Source organism: Triplophysa rosa, linkage group LG17 (assembly GCF_024868665.1).
Source record: "Triplophysa rosa linkage group LG17, Trosa_1v2, whole genome shotgun sequence".
Lineage (NCBI taxonomy): Eukaryota > Metazoa > Chordata > Actinopteri > Cypriniformes > Nemacheilidae > Triplophysa > Triplophysa rosa.
Window position 1 is genome coordinate 13,826,808 of NC_079906.1, and position 19,698 is coordinate 13,846,505.

At 36.7% G+C, this 19,698-nt stretch overlaps 1 protein-coding gene across 1 annotated transcript; it reads right to left on the reverse strand.

Annotated features, from left to right (window-relative positions):
• Positions 1-310: 310 nt before the first annotated feature.
• Positions 311-18,338, reverse strand: gnai3 (guanine nucleotide binding protein (G protein), alpha inhibiting activity polypeptide 3). The gene is made up of 9 exons (XM_057356913.1): positions 17,776-18,338; positions 11,942-11,984; positions 11,590-11,731; positions 11,253-11,410; positions 5,742-5,870; positions 5,529-5,658; positions 4,829-4,982; positions 3,505-3,715; positions 311-3,418 (listed from the first exon to the last, which is right to left on the reverse strand). Exons 1-8 carry the CDS (start codon positions 17,891-17,893, stop codon positions 3,525-3,527), a joined length of 1,065 nt encoding a protein of 354 aa, XP_057212896.1. The 5' UTR covers positions 17,894-18,338; the 3' UTR covers positions 311-3,418; positions 3,505-3,524.
• Positions 18,339-19,698: the final 1,360 nt, after the last annotated feature.

Consider the following 19,698-nt stretch of genomic DNA (forward strand, 5'->3'; position numbering starts at 1 on the left):
AATGTGTTTTAAAGGTGCCAGAATGACAGCTATAGTTAGAACAAAATACACATTTTGAGCCACAATTAGAAAAAACATGCAATACCAAAATTAAGTAAAAACTAAAAATAAGTAGAAAATTAAAAGGACCAAATATGGCAATTGGATATCGTTTGCAATATTAAAAGAGATACACAATCATAGTAAGACATCGTACAAAGTATATATTTTGGGTGTAACTTTAAAAATCATATAATTTTTAATAAATTAACTTTAAAAATTGCCATTAAAAATACAGAATCTATAACTTTTCAAGAATAGACATTTTATATTGTCGTTTCAGATCATAATCACACATTTACATAAGAACTTCAAACAATTGCGCATATTGCATATGCATTTTCTCAAAACTTCAGCAACTGGTGACTCTGTACAATTCCACATGATCATAAAAAACTAAATTCATTATTTAAAGTTCACATGAAGGTGTGGCTTGTTTTTTCACTGAGAATTGATTGGATCTAGAAAAGTAGATGTTTTATTAAGAAATGTGACTCAATTCGTCAAACTGATGTCATCGGAGAAGGATCGCCACTCCACAGCAAAAGTACATTTTCAAATTTCATTAAATGTTTGTTTTTTATTGGATTAGTTTATTACCACAAAACTAATAATTTGCTCTTACAAAGACAGCAATGGGGACTTTAAATCATACCCATGTTCTCCACATATTTTTAAGCCTTAAATCTATAATCATTAAAAAATATTCGTGTCCACATCTATAAAAAGTACAGTGATAGAAACACTGGGTGTAAACATCAATGTCTTGTACTCACTTTGAACTACTAAATGGTAGAAGCTTGAGTTATTTAGTAAAACTTTACAAGGTCTTATTCATTGACATGAGTTTATGCAAATATGAACTAACAATAAACAATATATTAATACAACATTTATTAATATTTGTTAATGGCAGTTACAATACATTGCAAATACTGTGCAATTGTTATTTGTTCGTGTTGGTTCATAATGCATTATCCCCTTACCTGGCGCAGCCCTTTTTGAGCCTACACACACCGTTGGCACTAAAATGGCTGTAACTCATGAATTCTTTGGAATACAGACCCATGGTTGGTCTCGTTTGAAAGAAGAGAATTAGCAAATTATTGCTGAAAAAATAAAACACTTTTTTGTCATATTTTTTGTAATAAAAAAACTCAAATTTTGACGTGTCTGAGTTTTTTAGCTGATCTACCACCACCAAAATCCACTAGGGGGCCCCATAGGCTTCCATTGGTTTTAACACTAAATCTGAAATTTGATCACGGATGCTTTTTTCACCTTTTTTTACTTTTCCAATTAACAGACACAATGAAAAAATACAAAAGCACAGGAACATGTAAACAAAACAAAAAATTTGTATGAAACTATAATTTTGATGCACACTTTATGAATTTATTTATGAATCAATAATAATTTATGAATCAATTACTCTTACTAATTATACACGCTTGGTCAGTGTTTTCTAGAGTCTTAGACCTTTCCAGCGATATAATGTTTGTCATGATAAGATAAGAATTCACATGCAATGTATTGAAGTAAATGTAAGCGTTCTGTTGGCAGTACTTATTTTTGATACACACTCTTGTCATTATCATCAATTACACTTCCTTCATACTTTATTTTATAAAACACTGATGAAATATGTATTCTAGAGTCTCAGAACTTTCCAACGATTTATAGTTTGTCGTGATTAGATCAGAATTCCCACAAAAATAGCGAAGCAAATGTGGGTGTCCCGTATACGGGACTGTGACAATTGGAAGGACATTAAAAAAATGCAAGCACACTCTTTTTAAAAAAGAAACTATTACTCTTCCTACATACATTATTCTATAAAACTGTGATGAAATATGTTTTCTAGAGGTTTAGACCTTTCCAACGATATAAGGTTTGTCACAATAAGATAAGAATTCACATGTCAAATCTTGAAGTAAATCAGCTGTCCCGTATACGAGATGGCGCCAGTTAACTGCTGTTAACAGATAACAGTTTTGATTTTAAAAATATATTTGAAAATGTTACATTTTACATGTACTGATATTAACAAATGCTGTAAAAGTTTAGTTCATTGTTAGTTTGTTAACAAATGTGTGTTAACAAATGAAACCTTGGTGTTATTAAATATTTGGCAAAACATTTTTATACAAAAAGTGGCACCTGATATCTATCGGAAAACACAAAGGTGAAATGTGTAATTTCTGCACCACTTGTAACAACAAAAAGAGTCTGCAAACATTGACAAGTTTCTTAAACACCTCCCCTGCTATTTGTCAAACAAACCGACAGTTTCATCCCAAACACACACTATTGGTTTAGTCTGTGTTTGTGTCTGGCGTATTGGGATGCATAAACATGTTTTGATAGCACCACAGCATTTATGTGTTTTGGTGGAATAAACTATATACCTGTCTCTACATATTAAGCGGGGATAGGAGAGGGTAATACAAACCAAATCACACAGTGTCCGTTTGTTTTAAAAATACAGAATTTTACAGGATTAAACAAAAACACATAAAACAAGTTTTAAAAAATGTTTTATAAAATGCAAATTTGGCCATCATGAAAGTCATGGCTCTGCTTTTACAATAAGACACGTTCCAAAGAGTTCTCAAGTCAGCAGAGGTTATTCGTGCATCATTCAGAAATGTATCTATGCGAAGCAGCTGCTCACACTTTCACTGATATAAAAATACTGTGTTATTTATAGTGTATTATTTAAGTGATCCAATGAAAAAATGTGTCCTGTTAATGTGTTTTGATGTGAAAAAACAATAATACTGTAATGCATACTCATAAATTCATTATTGTGAAAACACAATTTACAGCAACAACTCCCACTTTAACTAACGCAGTTTCACTCATCATAGCAAATTAATTCTCAGAAATTCTGCTGTTTATGCAAATGTATGTAAACCTGAAAACATATCTAAACAATAAGTAATAAATTAGCTAAATACACGCTATGAAAAACAGCAAAATGCTTACTTCCCCTTAGAAATAATATACTGTTCCATTCCATTACATGAACTCGAATTCAAACCTTATAGTTAACAAATGTTAAAACACAAAGATATTTGATCTAAGCTTAGCTTAGTGCACTGATACTGTCCATAGTGGATTTTGATCTGTATGCATAGTAGTGTGCCATGATCTACTGAGGAAACAAAAAGAATGAAGCTGTCCTGAAAATAAAATACTAAAATCGAGTGATAAGTAGTGGCCATCACAGTCATGAAAAGTGAGTTCCCATAATGCAGTGAATGGGCATCATTACTGCATTTAATCTGCTGACGATGTGGCAGTCCGTCTTGTTTATTTTCCTCCAGAGGAAACGATAAAACCAGCCAATTAAGCTCCAAAAATCTTCCATAAATAACTGTAAATAAAGAAAACGTCATATCCAACACAGATATCGGAAAAAGGCACTCACCTGCCCCTCTCATTAATAAAAACTGTACCTACCTTAGCGGTCAGATGACGCTTCAGTAGAGGCCACACTCTATGAGGTTATTCTTAATGATGACATCAGTGACTGCATCAAACACGAACTGGACGTTCTTGGTGTCTGTGGCACAGGTGAAGTGTGTGTAGATCTCCTTTGTGTCCTTTCGTCTGTTTAGATCCTCAAACTGGCACTGGATGTAGGCAGCCGCCTCCTCGTAAGTACTCGAACCTGAGCGACACATGACAAAAGATGAGACTTCTGACTTTTTAAAGGGACAGTTCACCCATCGAATAGTCTGTTATCATTTGCTTAATGACTTTATCTCCATAAAAGGAAAATGAAAACAACTCCAAGTCTAGTTTGAATCTAGTTAAAACTTCACCTATTCACCTATTTTAAGATGTTAAGTAAGATCTTAAGTAACAATTGCAAATGTTTTCTCTAATAGTTCCCACTGGCAAAAAAAAAAAAACATGCCACCGTTAGTACCCGACAGATTTCTGTGTAATATGGTGTGGACAATACAACATCTATAAGTGCACTGTGTTTATAAAATAAAGGCAGAGAGGCATTAAAAAACTGACATTACAAACTGGCAAGACTCAACTTTCAACTTTTGGCTGTGAAAGATGATGACTAGCAGATCCAAACAGAGGGTTTTTCACAGTGCTACAGAGATCTACCCTCAACTGTTCAAACTCAACCTCAGATATACCTGTCTTCATTTACAACTTGTTCTAAACAAGCAATAATTCATTAATTCTGCCTCTAAGATTATCTGCAGGTGAATTTCGCATTAGGCAAGATTTAAAAGTGGCCCTTTTCCTGGACTGAACCAAAAACACATTAAAGCCAACATGTTACATAACATAATACAAAAACTCCATTTGAATAAAATGCCCCGAAGCAGCCTTGTAAAACCAAATAATATAAAAAATATTTTTCTATTGCAACATTTAATACTTGCCCAATCTCAGGCAACTACATTAACATGTACATACATACTTCGAAACACTCAGCGTGCCACCGAAAGTTAACAAAAATATAGACTAGATATTCAACTGTTGTTCAAAAACTAATATCCTAATATCTATAAAAACAGGGAGATGTTTTTATATGATTAAAGAAAAAATATCCCCTCAAAAAGAAAAATTATCAGAGGAAATACATTCAGGAAATAAATGATGCCCTTTGATCAAAGGATCATTTCTTACACTGGCCTCGATATCACACAAAATGCTTGCATTTACTAAAGCAATATCCACCCACATTGTTTACATTAACATCAACCCTGTGGTAATGAATCCAATCATATGGGCAATATATAAAATGTGAACTCACTAGAGTATTCTGGGTAGCATATTGTGAGTGGACTTCTCTTGATCTTCTCCTCAAAGAGATCTTTCTTATTGAGGAAGAGAATGATGGATGTGTCTGTGAACCATTTGTTGTTGCAGATGCTGTCGAAAAGCTTCATGCTTTCATGCATGCGATTCTGTGGAAACGTCACAACCATATTTGATTCAGAGAACACGGAAAGTTCCATATTTTACACTGTTTATGCTTCTCTGTGAGAAAGACATTAATCATTGTATATGAAAGCAATTTTTAGAACAGGGCTTTATAACCCAGAGCTAAAACCCCTTTTAGAAATTACAAACAGGAAACATTGCTTAACCCAGGGTTAAAATATATTAACCCAGGGACATGTCTAGTGTGGAAAACCTTGGAATAGCACACAGTATAACAAATAATAAATAATGGGCACATATGTTGTATTTTGTATTATTCATGGAAAATCCTCAGTATATTTTAGGGAAACCGGGTCTCATGAGAAAACAACATTTCAAAGAGCAATGAGAAAACCACTGTAACAAAACTAGAAGAAACTGAACATCCTGTTCATCAGCTGTGGGTATGAAAAAGTACACAATACTAAAACTAGAAAGTGTTCATCAATCTGACGTTTTTAACAACAGTCAGTGTAAACACCTTTGTCCTATATGTTCGATGAAACTAGAATGTCCTCGTTGCAACTCACCATCTCTTCATCTTCAGCAAGGACCAGATCATAATCACTGAGTGCCACACAGAAGATGATGGCAGTGACGCCTTCAAAACAATGAATCCATTTCTTCCGCTCTGAACGCTGACCGCCAACATCAAACATCCTATGAAAACACAGAAAATACAGTAAAAGAAAAACACACACACCTCAATGAAAAACACCATAATTATAAACACTGAAACTAACTTGAAGTAAAGCTCTTTGAAGGTGAAGTGTGTTTCTACAATGCCAGTGGTCTTGACCCGTGTTCTCAGCACGTCTTGTTGAGTGGGCATGTAGCTGTGCTGAGAGATCCTATCTAGGTCATTCAGATAGCTGTGCAAAAAAAAATCAAAGGACGTTTGAACCACCTTAAAACAACATGCCACGCACATTTAGTCTAAAACCTTGTAATATTACCAATTTAGGGTAATGTTTGTTTTATTAAGCCTCATGCAGGATAGAAGATCTGCCTCAAACGCTAGCACACCCCATTTCCAGCCTTTATTGCACGAATGCAATCTGATATTTGATGTACAAACTGTACTGTGCTATGTTTTGTGTTGGTGTAAAACAATCACCACAGTAAGACTGTTGCTAAAATAGAAACGTGTCCATTACATGAACTTCATTAAGCCATCCCTGTGATTTTTCTATTTAAAACCATAACACAGTGGTACACAGCTATGGAATGATACTGCGGACTATATTAAAAAGGAATTGCAAACTGCATTTGCGAATGCGTTTTCTATTTGTTCGTGTCAAAATTGTGACATAATTCAAACGCAATTGCAAACCGTTTGCATTTGCATTTACACGAACGTACAATGTCTGCCAAATTTCAAAAGGAAAAGCAAAGTCTATTTGCAAATGAATTACCTGTGTATTATGAGTTACGACCCTGCCATATTTAAATCGCAATAGCAATTCCCCATATGCTATTTCACATCCTCTGGAGTCGCGTATTAAGCCTGCCAAAACTCAAATGAAATCGCAAATTCCTTTGCATTTGCATTTCCTCTGACTTGTACAGAAACCTGTCAATCAATGGCGGGGGTGGGCTTATTCAACGGGGTGTGTTTGTATCGGGAAGTGACATCCTTCACCGTCGACTGGAACTTAAGTAGATACATAGATGTGATACAGCTAAACACATTAGGAGTGAAGTTACAACTGCAGTTACAAACAGTGCAGTTTTCAGTTTTTTGTTTGGAAATAACTCGCGCTGGAACTCTGGGCTCAGAGCGGCATCACTTAGCATGTGAAACTTCGGTGCAGGATGGATAATCATCACCTTCTGCAACATTCCTCTAAACATGTTTGTTTATGATATTCGTTTTCACAGTACTCCGAGGACATGACATTTCTTGACAACACTGTGACCGTATTTTGCATCATGATTAATACGTGTTGTAAACCATAACAAAACATGTTCACTTTGTATGAATAAACAGCATCCTGCATTATCATTGTTGTTCATTATGCATACAGTATAACAAGTTAATAATAAATTACAAAAGTACGTGAATTCTACATCTCTTTATTTGTGTATCATAACATGGTGAGACAAAGACAAACTTGTGCTCCAGTGTTTTAGTGAGTTTGCTGGACACAGAAGTAGCTGTCATCTACAAATTACTGGATGGAGTTGTTGCTGTATTTAAAATTTAATTTCCGAACAGCCTTTTCAACAACATGTGCAGTAAATGAGCCCATCAGCTGATGCACCAACCTGAGAAATTCATGTAATTATGATGAATCCACACGGCTTCAATATGACTTTTATTGGTAGCTCATTGAGATCACCAGACCACTGTTTGTGTTCATCTGTTTATCGAGCCCGTTGAACTTCTTTAAATTATACTTGTTAAGTACCGCAATTGTGATTCATTGTAAAGATTTTCTCTATATGAAACTTTGCATCTGATCCTCATTTGTTCCATTATTGTTATTTTGGCTTTTAGCTGTAGCTGAAACCCTTTTAGCCACAACCAGTGTCACCTTAGCGTTGGACTGACTGACACCACTGCGACGGTGAATGACGTCACTTCCCGATACAAACACGCCCCATTGAATAAGCCCACCCCCGCCATTGATTGACAGGTTTCTGTACAAGTCGGAGGAAACGCAAATGCAAAGGGATTTGCGATTTCATTTGAGTTTTGGCAGGCTTAATACGCGACACCAGAGGAAGTGAAATGGCATATGGGGAATTGCTATTGCGATTTAAATTTGGCAGGGTCGTAACTCGTAAGACACAGGTAATTCATTTGCAAATAGACTTTGCTTTTCCTTTTGAAATTTGGCAGACATTGTACGTTCGCGTAAATGCAAATGAAAACGGTTTGCATTTGCGTTTGAATTATGTCACAATTTTGACACGACAAATAGAAAACGCATTTGCAAATGCAGTTTGCAATTCCTTTTTAATATAGTCCGCAGTATAACTCCATACACAGCGACTCTCTCTCTCGAAGATCCAACTCTACAGTTACGCAGCATAAACGAATGAGTTGGATGAGAGGCAAAAACTGAACTCTTGATTATTATCTTTGGAAAGAATTAAGTCACCACCAAAAATGAAAACAGGGCACAAGAATGAAAAAATAACAGACAAGAAAGTGGAAAAAGGATAGGAATGGAATTCTGCATCTGTGTTCACAGGAATCTAGCAGGTAAAAATGCTGAACGTGTTTGCACAAGATGAATCTTGTCTGTGAAACAGACCAGTCGAAACCTAGACCTAACCGATTCATGATTCACTACTGATTCACCTATTAATTAGTTAGGACTGTCAAACGATTAATCGAGATTAATTTCACACACAAAATAAAAGTTTGTGTTTACATAATATATGTCGGTATACTGAGCATATTAATTTTGTATTTGTAAACACATACGTAAATATTTCCTAAAAATGTATACATGTATTTATTTATATTTCCTAATAATTTAAATTGTATAAATAAATGTTTATTCATTTTTAGATTTTCTTAAAACTGTATGTAATCATTTTACTATATTAAATCAAAACAATACTTTAATATGTTCGTAGACATTTAGGAAACATGCCAAGTTCATATATTGGTTTGTCCAAAAAACAATGCTATAGCCAGTTATTCCACTCTGAAATGTGCGTTCGTGCCGGAATGTCTGTTTTTGTTTTGATCCGTGTGACCCCGCCCACTGACAATTTACCCACTAGTGTACTGTATTTCGACAGCTCGGTTGCCAGTTGGCGACAATCTCAGCATATTGCAGCAAACAAACAATCTGAGTCAGAGCAGATTCCACAATTTCCGGTACAATTACGTTGCAAACTTAGAAAGAATTACTACATTATTTTACAACTTACGAGGAGTAATATACAATTTTATTACGTTATTTAAACGAGACCGCAATATGGCCTGTAAATGCGACCTCCGGAGGACGCAACCTCTGAAACGAACTGCTGATTGAGTTATATTTGCAAACAACAAAACCACTGCAAACGTATAAATTATCAGATAAACTCACAGTGTACGCATTGATGCTTTCCACACACTCCTGTTAAGTGTCTGGTAAATCCTGTGAGCTTGGAGTCTGAGGAGTGAAGGGAAACCCTTGTCAATATTTTGAATATGGACTGCTATACCAAGCTTAACCACTAGGTGTTGAAGGGACGGGTGCCTTGGCTTCACCTTACTTCAAATATAAATACTTTCATGTGGTTTTGACAAATATTAATCAATTATTATCAGCATCATCTTATTTTAAATTGATGATTTAAGCATGATTAAGACTAACTTTTTCCGATTATGATATAAACTACAGAAAGCTAGGTCGGTGTTACTGTGAAAAGGGACATCTTATCATCCTGTTCGAAAAGCATCTTCTGTTTAGTCGAAAAGCATCTTCTAATTAAGTTAGGCAGTCGTGGCCTAATGGTTAGAGAGTTGGACTTGTGACCAGAAGGTTGCTGGTTCGATTCCCAGGGCCGGCGGGTAACAACTGAGGAGCCCTTGAGCAAGGCACCAACCCCTACCTGCTCCCTGGGAGCTGCAGTGATAGCTGCCCACTGCTCCGGGTGTACTGTGTTCACCACTTGCTGTGCGTGTGTTCACTACTCACTGGATGGGTTAAAGGCAGAGGTCACATTTTGGGTATGGGTCACCATATCTGACTAATAGGTCACTTTCATTTTTATTTCTATTATAGTAAATGCCTGTCATCTTTGATAATCTATAGGACTATATGTCCCGTCTCATGACTGCAGAAGTGTCTGAGAGCTTTGTGTTCTTGTTTAAGTGATTATCTATTGTTATACCACGGGGCTGTTGAATGCTTCATTCTGATTGGCTGACGAACGTTCGACGGGTGTGCATTATTTTTCAGTTAAACGCACACCTATGAAGGTGTTCCAGGTCTGCTGACCGCATTACAGTTCCATATCACTTCGCCAAGTTTAGCCTACTGTCCACCAGTGAATATGTATTTAACAACAGACACAGTGACAGGCAAATTCCATTGTCTGAGAAGAAATAACTATTAATATTTATGGACAGCATGAACATTTGAACAACAATGGCGAGAGCACTGTACAGGACTGTTCAGACGAAAAACTAAAGCATGTATCAAAGGTAAAGGCAAACTACATGACACAATCAGCGGGTTAAAGATAAAACACGAAGCACAAAAATAACAACAACATGTTAAATTCGTCTGTGGAATGGGTAAACGGGACTTAAAACACGCAGGAAGCTTTCTATGCCACTGCGAGAACCGCAGCTGGCGCAGAAACCTCCATGTCACTTTTTTCTCTTAATACTCTTCATATACGACAGGGGTGTTAAATACGACGAAAACAAATCAAATATACTGTAAATACTTGTCTTGTCACTCTCAGTGAAGCAAACGCGTGTGCATGTGCACTGTCTGTCTTCCTCTCAATCTCGGAAAACTGCATGCAGGCTCAAGCAACGCCTTCAGATGAGATGCGTAAGAAATTAGTCCTACCAGCAAGTGCATTCCGGGACAAATACCATACAAATGTCTTGAGATAAAACATCGTAACAACGTCTTGTGGTATCAGAACAACGTCTTGTGGTGTTGTGACCGTGGTATAAGCGGAATAATTGACTCCGGTCCGTTCAATTATCGAAAGTTAATGCACACCCCGAGGTGCATTACCACCTCGGGGTGTGCATTAACTTTCGATAATTGAACGGCCCGTCGTCAATTATTCCTTACATAACCAATCATGTGAGCTTGATTTACTTAAGTAATGACGTAGTTAGTTGACTCTGTTGGCTTAAATACTACTGCATTTTGAATGTAATGTCAGGTCGGCCTGTGGAACTCCTTGAGAGTGCTGAAGCTGACTTCTGCTGGCAAAACTACAAAAACATTTTCCTCAGTAAGTTTTCTTCGATGGATTGCATTCCTGACTCTTTGTCTTCATTTATCATAACCGGTCTACAGGTCTTTTACTGTAAATCCCGTACAGTGTCAATGTTACATACGGCTCCTTTAAATAAATGCTTGTATGTGTATGTTTTTAATAATACAAAATGAATATGTACACAAACTTATTCTGGATGCGATTAATCGCGATTAATCGTTTACCAGCCCTACTTTTAAATCAAACTAAATGATGAGGATTTTGTGGGGAGTCTGTACAAAATTCATGATGGAAGCAGAGACCCAACATGTTTTTGAGTCTAAAGTAAGTGCTCTTACTAGGACGCCGAGTCGTTGAGCTGATACTCTCGTGATCGGGAAAAACACGTCTGCACTCCTTCATCCTTCCATAGCCGGCGGATGACCCCAGAGAGCTCAGGGCTCATGACCCCTTCCTCAGCAGTGCCAGCAAGCACAAACAGCTGGCGAGCATCGTCCTGATTTTAAACAGAAGAAAATCTGAAAAAGGTCAACTCGCATTCCTTCGACGCTCATCTCCCATAGGGAAAGAGTCAAAAAACATGCCGTGGTCTGCTAACTCCGTGCAAATGAACACGTACCATGCTAGCTTCTGGGTCACTGTATGCATTCTAGAGAAAATGTGAGTGGATCTTACTGCTCTGGCAGAATTTCCAAAGTCGATCTTCAGGCGGCCCATGGCTCTGATGATGGCTATGATGGACTGGATAGTATTGCTGTAAACCACCACTTTATACTGTTTGCACTCCTCTTCTGAGTAACCATCTTCATGAATGATCCTGATTGAAAACAGATCAGACAGGATAATCGAACTAAAAATAAAATCAACAAAGATGCAATAACTGAAGAAAACAAAGCAAAGCAAAATAAAATATAATATATACAGTATATATATTACTAATGACACATATAACATTTATATAACTAGTATTTATACATAAACCACATGCACTGTATTAGATCCTATCACTAAAAATAAAACGACTCACTTCATTTGCTTAACTATTGTACTCTTCCCTGACTCCCCGGCACCTAAAAAAGGACAAAAAATATAATTCACAAGGTTGATATGACAAATCGATAAACACAGTTTATTCTCCTGACCCCAAACATCACACGCTCAAGAGAAGGTCTGCTGTAGATGAATAGAAGCTTTCAACCTCTGCCTCCCACATCACAAGCCCAGCGTGAGCCGCAGAACCAGCCGCCTATTTCAAATTGCGCTTGCCGTACGGTGAGATTAAATGCCCTGAAGATGAAAGGTTTGTCTGATGTTAGTTCACCCAGCCAAGTGCTTGCGAGGACAGCAGGAGCTCTGTAGGTGAGCTTTTTATAACTAAGTCAAATGAATCGCTTGGATGGCTTCATAACTAGAAACTGGAAAGAGATGTTCGTACAAACCTAAGCAAACAGGCCAGTAGACTGTAGTCCAATGCTTTAATTCCGAATTGTTGAGTAATAACACACATTTGCATAACTACACAATTGCACACAATTTCTGCTGGATGTAGAACAGTATTATTATTTTATATACAGTTAATTACTAACAGCATGTACATGCAGCATATTAACCAAAGGATGCATTATTATGGGTAAGATCAATAACGTCTCATTCTGAGGAACAGTTTCCTGCCCTATTAGTCTAAATTTATGGCAGTGTGAGTGAATAACTGTGGGTCTTGGGGGCTACAGAATCATGTGGAAAATTTCTTCGGAGAACATTGGGAACCACAGGCATGCTGCAGCTGGAGTAAGAAATCCAGAACTTTCTTGCACGTCTGATGTGAACTTTGCTCAAATAAAGAATCTACTAGCCATCAACGAATCAACAAACGGATAGAAGGTCTAGTTAAAGGGACAGTTGACCCAAAAATTCTGTCATCATTTACTCACCCTCGAGTTGTTCCAAATCTTTGTAAAGATTCTGTATAAATTTCTTTGTTCTGATGAATACAGAGAAAGATATTTGGAAGAATGCTCGTAACCAAACAGTTCTTGGCCAAGAAAAATTACAATGGTAGTCAAAAGTGCCCCAGAACTGTTTGCTTTCCTACCTTCTTCAAAATATCTCCTTTTGTGTTTAACTGAACAAAGAAATGTATAAAGCAATTTATCCTACTATGGTAGTCAATGGTGGCCAAGAACTGTTTGGTTACAAGCATTCTTCCAAATATCTTTCTCTGTGTTCATCAGAACAAAGAAAGTTATACAAGTGTGGAACTCGAGTGTCCCTCTAAGATGTTTAAGAAGAACTCTGATGTTTAGTTTAGATTTTAAAGACTCAAATTCATGTCTTTTTACTCATGCATAGGGATGTAACGATTCACTCAGCTCACAATGCGATGCGATTCACGATTCTGATCTCACGATGCGATTTATTCATGATTTACTCACGATTTATTTTTAAAAAATGAGTTGAAACAAATTAGAAATGAACAACTTCCCTTGCATTATTTCTTAAATGCTTTACGTTTCTTTGCATAATAAAATAATGTTTTATTTCAAATAACAAAAGTAAACTGCGATTTTATAACAAATTAATAATAGAAAAAGTCTCTTTAATATAAACAAACTAATACTGTCTGTGCTTTTCTTGGATTTTTTTGCATTTAAGAAATATCAGCATCCACGTTTAGGTTTGCAGTGAAAATAGCGGCCCCTGCTGTTCAAAGAATGTATTGCGATTCAGTTCAAGCCTCAACCGAATTGAATCGTCACTCATTATAACCGATTTTCAACCGGCTCATGGTGAATCATTACATCCCTACTCATGCATGTTCATTTTAAGGCCAAATACCAATGCTAATGTACTAAAATGACAAAATACACAATTAGCAGATTTAACCTGCAGATAAGCAAATTCATAACATTTCACTTCATGGCAAGATTGGAAAATCAAACGCAACTATACCAATAAAAACAATGTTGCTGTATTTTTAATGTGTGAGCGGACACAGCCATTTTGTAGGTATAATGTGTCCGGCTTCCAGTGTCATCAAGACATCAGTAATTAATTTTTACCAAAACACTTTGTTATGCTGCTTAATGTTGCAAACGGGTACTTCCATATTATTTCAAATATTGCCATAATTAGAAACTCTTTTACATCACAAATACTTTTACCCTTCCAGTTTTTTTTCTAATTTCTAATTCCAGTGTTGCAAAATAAAGAGAATAGAAATAAAAAAAATATTGCCTTGCATGTCTTCATAAGCTAAAGAGTTAACTAACTTATTCATACAGTATACAGTCACTGGAGTCACACACACTGTAGTGGTCTGGATGTTGTCCAAGCAGACGTGTCTCGAACCGAGACCAAGCGGCATGGCCGTGGCATGTTAATATCCATATACAGTACATCTGTGAATGCTTTGAATAGGCGTGTGAATCGCTTGCTCCTTCTGTAATTACACCATTAGCTGTTGTGCCATGGGAAATGTGGTTAAGATCACCACTATTATCCAGCAAAGCTGAGCAGAGCCATGATTTATGATTTGTATCTTTTTCCTTTTGCTTTTTTATGATTTTTTCAATAGCAGGTTTAAACACAAAGGCATAAAGAGAGCAGTGAATACAGTACACTAGACCCCAAAACTCCTACTGAATAATATCCTGTTGGGGGATTATCATGGATTTTTCAAACAAGAATTAATTTTGCAATGAGAAGTGTGGTGACACACTTTTAAAGGAGCAGTACACATAAAAATAAAATTTGGTCATTTTATTTACCCACATGTCCTTCCATGTGGTGCACAAAAGCCGAATTTCTTGGCCACAGAACAACTGGCACAATGAACTGTAAAATAAATAAACGCAAAAATGCATTGAAAATACTCCCCTTTTCATAGAAAAACAGAATTTAGGTCTGGTGAGAAAACAGTAACAAAATGTCTATTTTGGGTCAAATTTGTATATATGCGATAAGGTTTTTAAAGGTCCAGTGTATGTAGTGGCATCTAGTGGCGAGGTTGCAACCAACGGCTCACTCCACCCCTCAACACCTGCCTTTCGAAGCACTACGGTGACTGACACAGGGCTAAGATGTCGTCACGTTTTCGCTTCTTTGCCCGAAGGAGATAACATATTTACAAAACGCGCTCTGTAGAGCAGTTTGTCCGTTTAGGGCTACTGTAGAAACAACATGGCGTATTCTATGCAGGGGGACAAGATAGAAATAGCTCATTCTAATGTAATAAAAACATTCATTATATATGGTCTTTATACACCTCTGAAGACATAGTTATGTATATTATATTGCATTTCTGTCAATAGATCCCCCCAAAATTACACACAGCACCTTTAAAGTATCACATCTTTTGTATCATATATAAACACTAACATTTGTTTACTTTAGCTTATGAAGCTTTATAAGCCTTATACTTTGTATTTGTTTAGTTTTATACAATCTTAAAATTGACCTACCATTTCAGCCAGCAGTAACAGTTCAGTTTGAGACTTAAACCTCTGAATCTGCTGATGTCAGGAGAGCCAGAGAACACAATGGAAAGCCACAAGTGAGTTCCTGTAATGTGATTAAGCTCAGACCTCAATGTGAAACGCTTATTGCAACACAGCCATCATCAGCTTCGCTAACAGTTGAAATCTAGTGGCAGTCACATATAGACATAGTCATGTTGTCAAGAACTTGCCAAGAGTACACCCTCATTTTGTTTTATTCCCTTATGATCTAGCAGATTCCATACAATAAACGTATATGGCGACCGACCACATCTGTCCCTGCCTGCTCCCCATTCTTTTCAATTCTATAGAAAATGTGCAGCCAAGTACTGCCTTACTTTTTAATCTGTCTTTCACATAATAACTGTGTATACACAATGATCGATACATCATTTTCATTCGGGACATAGCAAAGAATCACGAGTCAGACAGTACATCAAAGAATCGACTCTCTAGTTAACTTACTAGGATCACTCAAGCCACAGAGGGATCGGTCTAAGGCTAAAATCTCAGAACTCGCCGTCCTTGGACAGTCCTTTCTGAGAGCATTTTATTTACGAGCTGCATTCTGTGTTTAACAGAGCATGTAATATTCGGCTCATTGAAATGCTCGCCCCACTTCCAGAGTACTTTGGGTTACTGCATTCACAGTAAAAAGCCAAAGCCCTTAACATGCCCCAATGCAGGGTTTAAATGCCTAGAGGGGAAGGGTTCCTTAACTTGAGAAAATACAACAGAAACGAGGATTTACACACACAAAGACCCAGGCACTAACATTTCAAGCACTGATCACGGACAGGAAAAATGTCAGGATAGTGTTTGCCTCTGGCTTACTCTTACTGCATTATTCTGTGTAACATTAAGCCTCAAGAAACGAAACATTACATGTGAACAGAAAGGAATGACAATATGTGACCCTGGATCACAAAACCAGTATTAAGTAGCACGGGAACATTTTTAGTAAAAGACAAAAATACATTGTGTGGGTCAAAATTATCGATTTTTCTTTTATGCCAAAAATCATTAGGATATTAAGTAAAGATCATGTTCCATGAAGAAATTTTGTAAATTTCCTACCTTAAATATATAAAAACTTTATTTTTGTGAGTGGATGGTCTGCCACAGTGCCCCTGATAAACAACTTCAAAGACAATTATCTCAATATTTTGATTTTTTTGCACTCTCAGATTCCAGAGTTTTAAACGGTTGTATCTCAGCCAGATATTGTCCTATTTTAACAACTCGTATATCTATAGAAAGTTTATTTATTCAGCTTTCAGATTATGTAAAAATCTCAATTTCGAAAAATTGACCCATAAAACTGGTTTTGTTGTCCAGGGTCACATATTATCAAGATTACAGACGGAGATTAGAGCTGCGGGGTGTCATTTCTTGACATGTCTTGGCAAAGAATCTACATGTTGGAGGAATGTCACATTTCAAAAGAATACTGTTGCTACCACAGATATCATTCCATACTTGACCACTCCTCTTCTAGAAACCACAGTAAAGTTTAGTCAGTGACATCATCCCACGGCCACAAGGCACTTGGAACAATATGGGAATATTCCCTTTTCCAAAAGTAAATTATGGCTTCCTTTAAGACGTTTTTGTAACCATGTTTTGAACTCTTTAAAAGTAATATGACAATGAGCTTCAGTTTTGATCTGTTTGCTATATACCACCAATTATCATGTTTTCTTGCATAGTGCGTAGATGGAGCCACATATAAAAAACACACAACTAAAGATTTAAAGCATGATTTTTAGTTTCGTTGTGAACAAACTGAATACTGTGACAGGTTAAGGCTACATCTTTATCAGTTATCTAGGGCATTTTTTTCTTTCTGAAAACTTTTACTTTCATTATTTGGCAATGTTATGCCAGGGAGGAAAACCAAATATACAGACAGACAGTCCTCTTTAATAGTCCAAAACAGGCATGCTCTTTTACATACCATCACTCTTTTAAAGCTGAATACTGACAAAATCAAACCATTACATGTTTACTCCATTTTCACACAGTATTTTCTGTGAGTGTTTAATTATCTCATGAAAAGCAGCAAACTATTTTTTGGAACAATATGGTAAAGATAAGAATGTAACACGATTTTAAAAGATAGAAAACATATACTGTATAAGCCAATTCTAGTAAAAACAATACTGTGCTAAACTTGCGCGGATGTGGTAATGTAATAATTTACCCACGAGGTCTCCTGAAGATGCCACAGGTTGTCGATTGGTTTTGGAAGTCATTCTCTCTTTGACAGTCAAAGATTAACACACACTGTATCCACAACATCATTCATGAATTAAAACATTAAGCTGCATCAACAACTATTGCTCTTTCCCTGTGAGAGACTCACCTAGCAGAAGCAGTTTGACCTCTCTGGATGCTTTCTCCCCGTCCTCTCGCAGGTTACGATCAATCATCTTACTCCTCTCCACCGCCGCTTTATCTTCAGCACTTAACGTGCAACCCATCTTTCAACCCCGTTATAAAATCACGTAGAAAGAGAAAATAAAACCTTTAAAACGGGACGCTGGAGTTCGACGGAGAAAGCAGATATTCTAAAGCTTGCAGAATAGCAAGTCCATGGAAGAGAAAAGGCGTTGGCAGGTTTCACACGATGCTGCGCAGCGTATGGAGATAATGTACATTTAAAACGGTGGGGATGAAAACATCAGGGTCATGCAGAAGGTCCGGTCGTGAACCGCTAAAACGAGAAAACGGATCCAAAACCAGAAACCCACCTAAATAGTATTTCGATGACTAAAAAGTTTCCACCTGGGGATCTGTGGTGTGCGGTGGAAAGCAAGAGATTTTCTTCCTTGCAAAAAAAGGCATCCAAGACTGTATCCGACACATGCAGATATGATCACAGCGTGCACGTCTGAAGTTTGTTCAAGCGCAGACGCGCGTTTGATGCCCTAGCACTAGCAGATCAAGCAATGCGCTACAAATTGTCAAGGAATTCTGGGAAACGTAGTTCCGTGATGTGTAATTTTACAAATACCCAATTGGTCAATTTTATCGCTATTTGATGACACTTCATCAGTTGTTTTCACCGTAGTTTCAAATAGATTTTCAATGCGCTTGTGAGTACAACAAACACGCGCTTGAAAAATTAGCTTATTTTTAATACTGATCCAGGAGCGACCCAGACGAAACGCGTTTTTTTTGCAAAAAACTAAAATTATTTCGAATATTAATAAGTAAAGTCTTTAATAACATTTTAATTGTTTAGCGAATTACGCATTAAAATCGGTCGATTTATAATCAAAACTTTGGTTTAATGAGAATATTTTGTAATGCACCATTAGGAAATACTGACAAACATACAAACTTATATATTGTTGCAAATGTGGTGAGAAGGGTTATGATAAGGGTCTTTTGCTCATGAACGCTCTCCCTCAGCCACAGAAATGTCACAGAGGATAAGTTACCATGGAAACACCAAATCCCACAGTGGTTAAGAATAAAGCCCGCGTGTTCCGCCACTGAATCACAGTTGATCCGAGTCGAGATTTGTTTAGTCTCACTGTGGATCTTGGTTTTAAAAACGGGAATGTTCCCATACCTGGCATCAAATATAGTACAGTATTTTGATAACATGGAGGCTGGCCCCAAATTAAACTGTATTGGATTGGATTATTATATGTATAAACACTTTTAGATACATTTGAGTTTGGATCCCTTAACCAAGGCACCTGATGATTTATTAATTTATTCTATTAATCTCAGCAGGTAAAACCACCTGTTGGGCTTCATTCCTTTAATTGATCACATCCTTAAATTGCAGTTATTACAGTAACCTATATGTATACCACATTCAGCATTAATCCTAATGCTCTGATGTATTTGTTAGAAACATCTGTTAAATATGATAGAGAGATTTCAGGTAATTATATAAAATGCAATGCAATGACATAACTAATGAAACGTACATAGTGGAGACCTATATGAGAAAATCATCAAAAACAGATCTCTAATCAGCAGCATGGAGCCGAAAATGACTTCACAAAGCTCTCAGGCAGTTTGAACTTCACCACTAGGGGCCTCCCTCTTACTTAGCAAACATCAAAGTACCTGTGACTCGCACCGAGTTCTGCGTTTGTCAATACGTTTGTGTACATGAGTGTGTGCATTCATGTTTATGCATGTAAATAAAACATATAAATAGATGTAAAAAGAAAAAACATTTTTTAGACAATATTGTGTTTAGATGAAATTCTATGATAATAAGCTTAACCCTGTGGACTCATTTTCTGTCAAAATATGTGCAACT

Bases quoted from the DNA above. Each gene is read 5' to 3' on its own strand.
- gnai3 (XM_057356913.1), bottom strand. From the start codon at position 17,893: ATGGGTTGCACGTTAAGTGCTGAAGATAAAGCGGCGGTGGAGAGGAGT. The intron at 11,985-17,775 runs GTGAGTCTCTCA...GTCCTTTTTTAG, and splicing joins GGTCAAACTGCTTCTGCTAG to GTGCCGGGGAGTCAGGGAAG. The intron at 3,716-4,828 runs GTGAGTTCACAT...TGTGTCGCTCAG, and splicing joins ATGCTACCCAGAATACTCTA to GTTCGAGTACTTACGAGGAG.